Source organism: Argentina silus (genome assembly GCF_951799395.1).
Source record: "Argentina silus genome assembly, chromosome: 5".
Taxonomy (NCBI): domain Eukaryota; kingdom Metazoa; phylum Chordata; class Actinopteri; order Argentiniformes; family Argentinidae; genus Argentina; species Argentina silus.
In genome coordinates, this window is record NC_139659.1 from 9,687,091 (window position 1) to 9,692,667 (window position 5,577).

Here is a 5,577-nt window from a genome sequence, read left to right on the forward strand (position 1 = left end):
GGTGCGTCAGGAAGTGTAGAACATCCAATGGCAAGCGCCGAGCCTGGTCCCTGTCGTTAACTGTCCGACCTACCTGTCTCGCAGCACTGCACTTGCCTGCAGAAATTCTGCTTGACGAATGAAAAGTGACTGAAGTTTACTTTTGCCCCTCAGGATCTTTTCGAAATATGGCTTATGGATAATGAAGCGGAGCGAGAGGGAATGTCATGAGTGCGGATAAAGTGTAGTTGTTTTAGGTCTTCCCTCCCTTTATGGGACAAGTTCAGCACAAGGTGCAACTGTTCTCGCTCCCTCCGACAGTATAAACAACTCTCGGAATGACATTTGTTGCGAGCAGTAAAATGGACTGGGTGTATCAGCGATGTCACAAGGAGTCTTTCGTTCAAACCCTCGTCCGTTCGGGATTGTTCATCATCTGTGTGGTAATTATTTGTTTTGATTAATTTTATGATTCGCATTTATTGATGGCAGTTATGTGACTTTGAAGAACGGAAGAGTTCGTTAAATAACAAGCAGTTACTTTTAAACGATGTGGTTTTTACCTTAATATTTGTCTAAATGTTTTTTGTAATATTGACAGATGTGTATGAGGTCATTGTATGGTCCTCTCAGAGAGAGAGAGAGACAGCACTAATTCCATCGTCGGTCGTGCTGCATGACATGCAATAAAGTAGAGCGGATTATAAATTGGCCATGTTCCATCCACTCATTTAGTTGTGACAGGAAGAGCAAAAATAATAAGAGGACAGACAAAGCTCTGCCCTGGACACAGCATTCCTCGTTAAATTGAGAGGCCAGGAGGATAACACAGAGAAGAATAACTCTCTGTGCATTGGATCTTACCATGCACATACCAAGGCCTGTCTCAGAGCTGTGACATCAGCCATCACAAGGTGGGTGACATCTCTTGATTGGGAGAGTGAAGTCCATTGAGTTGGTGTTTCTTATCCCCCCCCCCCCCCCCCTCTTGTCCAGGCTATGGTCCTCTCCGTGTCCATGTATCCCATGCTGCGGACGCTAGGGGTCCAGCTCCATTCTGCCTTTACAGGGAGCTACGTACCAGGCCACCACTCTGTTCTCCTTATCAACTGTCCCAACGAGCAGGCAGCCAAGGACATTGGCAGGTATATACTGTACCAACCACCACCACCACCACACACCTACAGTACTACACCATACCAAACAGTGGTGAATACTGTTTTAGGACACAATGGACCGTTAGATGTGAAGGGAAGTGATGTTATATGCATTTTTCACTTTCCGTCTCAACTGATAGCCCATGTGAAAAGTCAAGTGACTCAACCACAATGGTCGTGTATGGTGTAAACAGTTTAAAATGAAGGATTTAGGATGTGGGCGGTTTGAGGTGGTTAGGCCTACACTAGATATGCTTATAAAGCTGAGGGGAGCAGAGATAAGGTGATCAGTGGAGTGGACAGGTGTTATGGGTTGTAATGCACAGTACCAGTCAAAAGTTTGGACACAAACTTGCCAAGAGTGTGCAAAGCTTTCATCAAAGCAAAAGGTGGCTACTTTGAAGAATCTAAAATATAAAACATATTCTGGTTTGTTTAACACTTTTTTGTTTACTACATAATTCCATATTTGTTCCTTCATCGTTTTGATGTCTTCAATATTAATCTACAATTTAGAAAATAATAAAAATAAAGAAAAACCATTGAATGAGAAGGTGTGTCCAAACTTTTGACTAGTACTGTATATATTTCCACAATATAACCCTATCTCTCTCTACCGCTTTCTTTCACATATGTGTATTTTTCTGAATGATTACCCATACATACAAATATAGTCCATGGATTCTGGAATAGTTAATGCCCAAGAGGCTGTGATTTATCATCAATATTGTCACGGGTAGGGGGAGTTGTTATGTACGACACTCAGCGCAGTGCCAGCAAACCTCTACCAAGTGACAATATTGGCGATAAATCACGGCCTCGAGGGCATTATTGCTTTTATACAACGGTTACACAACAAATCAGAAAATTGTGACACGAAAACAATGCTTTAAGTATTTATTTTGTGATAGATTGTGGTGGTTTCTGCCCTGCACTGAGAAATATAGTTCTCAAACTACAAATGTTGTCAAGGGAACGCGATACACAAATCTACTGCAGCATAGGAATATCATAATAGGTGATTTAACCGTGACATTATTGTTATTAAATCACGGCTTTGAACGCCTCTGGGCCAATCACAATGCTTGTTTTCATCAACCCTTTGCATAATGAGCAACATAGAACTGCTAGTCTCACTAAGTCAGACTCTCCATTTGAACACCCATTGAAAAGTGCTGATTGGAGGCGATGCATCCTGTGAATTTCACCAACGATACGCATATTCTACTGACAAATAGAGAGAAGTGCTTCAAATGGAGGCAGGGATTTCAACAGATTTTAAAATAAATACATAATTGAATGCACACTGCTCACTTCATAAATGCTGGCATCAAAAACCTGTTCAGCTAACTCCATGTTTTCATTTCGTGCTATGCATGCACATAGGTTTATAAACAATAGCATGGGCGGAGGAGGAGGTTCATCGAGTACAAATTCAGGTGGAGCTTGCAGCAAAAAATGTAGAGGGGTGTGGACTTGCTTATAACATCTGACAGCACTTTTTACTGCCTGCGTCCCCGGAATCTCAATCGAGATGAGATTATAGAACTGCAGACATAAACTGTTGTTGTTTCTCTCTAGATTAGACAAACCAAGTCTGCCTCCTGAGCTATGAGCCAGAGTGGGACTCCCTACATCTGTGAAAGCTTTTTAGCTGCATCTCGATGAGCTGTGCCTATTTACTGTGTGCTTGGAGAGAACACTGAGTGCCTTTGAAACCAGGCACAGTCGTTTGCCAAAATGTAAATGTCCTTCCTCACAGGTTAGAGGAGTATTGTGCTGGTGAGGGAATGCCCACAGTTCAGTGGTGACAGAAATATTAATCTGTATAAATGCAACGTTATCCTGTTACTGTGACTATGTGACTTATATTCAGGCAATGCTGCATTGGACAGCATTGTAATAACTGAGTCAGTCTCACACAGTAATTGGTAAACAGCTGGTCGCTGTTGAGTGTTTAATTGCGTGCCCTCTCCTTCCTCCCTCTCTCTCACACAGAGCCATCATGGAGAAGAGGATGGCAGCGTGCATCAATATTCTCCCCAGGACCGCCACCATGTAAGTCTTGCCAATGTGACCCTTAACTTGTGAGTTTTCCCACTGACCTTTGGTCGCCCCCCCCACCCCACCACATCCCCCCCACACACACACAAACACAGACACACACACACACACACACACACACACACACACACACACACACAGAGACATTCACACACACACTTCCTGAGTGCCCGTTACCCAGGAAACCATTGTTGTGGTGAACTGACTGAATGTTAATGACTTTCATCATTTCTCAACCACCCCATTACCAGTAAGGGAGAGGGAAAGTTAATCTAAGTGTGACCTTGTTCTTTTTGCTTGATAGAGAGGGACCTGTTTATGCATAATCCCAAGGACAATCCCAAAGAAACGAACAAAAGGAAAACATTATTGTAAATAGCATCAATTGGGTTATGGAAAAACTGTCAAACTGACAAACACATTCAGATGCTAATGGGCCTATAACTGCCTCACTCTAGCTTGTTAACAGCCGTATGTACTACCGGAAATGACTTCATTTTAACTGGGTTAAATTACCACAAATGCCAGCCAGCAAGACATACACAGAAAGTTCTGCATTGAGTTATGTGACAATGTCGCCATAGAAAATGATATGAGGGGGGGAAAAGAAATGATGTGAATAGTGCCAGTCAGTCAAAGAGTCTAAGATTGTCGTAGATAATGACACATAGATGGAGCTAAACGTCCTCTTAGAGGTTACCAATCTCTCATTCTAGAGCATTTTACACTATCTTTATTTTATAGACAGAGGCTTTTTACTCATGTTTCATTATTGTACTAGGTATTACTGGAAAGGGGAGATTCAAGATGCAACAGAGATTCTGATGGTAAGTTTACTACGGTCCCACTACGCTTTCAAGTCTCTGTTTAACCCCTCAGTCTTTAAAAAACATTCCTGTTTTAAACCTGCAAGCAGAGATCAATAATTGGGGGTGATATTTGACATTCTAGTTGGTGAAAACTCGGACCTCAAAGATTCAGCGACTCACCGACTATGTGAGGTGAGTTACATACTGTAGCGTTCTCTTTGGAAGTATTCAAACTGACATGGGACAGGAGGTCCTCCCTAAGTAAAGTGTGATGGAAGCGTTCTATAGTTTTGATAGAGCATAGTGTTTAAATGTGACGTCCCCCTCCCAGGTCTGTCCATCCCTATGAGATCCCAGAGGTCCTCAGCTTTCCAGTGGAGGATGGGAGTCGGCCCTATATGAAGTGGATGGACGATGCCATTCCTGATGACTGACAGATCAGGGAGCCAACTCAAAGAATAATCTGTGCTCTTATGGGATGAGGGTGTGGCAGTTTGGCCAATGGGATTGGCTGCTCTGGAAACTAGGGTCTGTGGAAGAAGGGGTTTATAGAGCTCTTTCTAGTGAACCCTAGTGATGATAATGACATAGCTCCCGCCAACGCATCGAGATTTACTCAAAGTATTGTTGTTGTAGAGATTGTTCGTGTTCTACAGTTTGTTGTTGTCGTGGTTCTTCTGAGCATCACATTATCCCTATAATGTCTGTTGTAGGACGGTCTGATCTGTTTAAGCACTCCACATGTAAATATCCCAAGATAATTGTCGCAACATCATGTGGCCTGAAATGATCATGTCCAGTGTTGATTCAAGGGATTGAATTAATTAAACTTTGGATATATTTATTTGAAATGATGTCTTACTATTGTATTCCATTCATAAGACACTTGTCACATTTCTTCATTAAAATTGCTCTAATGTACAGTATATTCATCACATTCCAATAGTGTCTGGCTTCCTTTATGCTGACATAGCAGCCTTGTTTACCATGTAACTCTAGACTAAAAGGTTGACTGCAGTTGTTGAGCCTTGAAATCTGGAGGTCCTGCCTGGCACTACATGATTCCTAGAGTCCTGCCTGTTAATACATACTGTCAATTACACATTAAAGATTTTGATAGAGATTCTTGTGCTTGATGTTAACTTCTTGTGGGTACCCTTTTTATAAAACCTTAAAACAGTAAAAAACATTTTCTTGTGTTGCTTAGGTATATACTCTATTCTAAATGAAGGTTGTATATTGAGAGGTTTTTATGATATTTATAAAACAAAATGTTTATTAAAGAACACCAATGATTCACTTACATTTTGAATTTGTTGATTATTTTCTCGCTTGTGTCAACAACCAAACAAGATTTGTACCTACCACATCATTTTGTGTATACTAAAGCTCTCTGTTTATGTGTCTTTAGTCAGTGATCTATGGCTCTTTGGTACTGAGCGGAAGCCATGTGTCCACATTAAACCTGTCCCACTGCCCTACGGAGCACAAGGAATAAAGGGCCACCTGTTCAGCACATAGACAGGGCTGAGTCTGGTGAAAGCATGGCTTGTTGAGGAACTCTCATA

General features: G+C 41.7%; 1 protein-coding gene across 1 annotated transcript; it reads left to right on the plus strand.

The window, feature by feature from the left end:
- The first annotated feature begins 206 nt into the window (after positions 1–206).
- LOC310805317 (protein CutA homolog) lies at positions 207–5,173 on the plus strand. The gene is made up of 6 exons (XM_083670923.1): positions 207–422; positions 976–1,124; positions 3,135–3,194; positions 3,982–4,027; positions 4,152–4,201; positions 4,341–5,173. The coding sequence occupies exons 1-6, from the start codon at positions 318–320 to the stop codon at positions 4,441–4,443; spliced, it is 513 nt and encodes a 170-aa protein (XP_083527049.1). The 5' UTR covers positions 207–317; the 3' UTR covers positions 4,444–5,173.
- The last annotated feature ends 404 nt before the right edge of the window (positions 5,174–5,577 follow it).

What these genes read in the sequence shown, in the direction of transcription:
- LOC310805317 (XM_083670923.1), top strand. Translation starts at nt 318, where the DNA reads ATGACATTTGTTGCGAGCAGTAAAATGGACTGGGTGTATCAGCGATGT. An exon ending in GATTGTTCATCATCTGTGTG is followed by an intron (nt 423 to 975) that starts GTAATTATTTGT and finishes CCTCTTGTCCAG; the next exon opens with GCTATGGTCCTCTCCGTGTC. An exon ending in ATGCAACAGAGATTCTGATG is followed by an intron (nt 4,028 to 4,151) that starts GTAAGTTTACTA and finishes TTGACATTCTAG; the next exon opens with TTGGTGAAAACTCGGACCTC.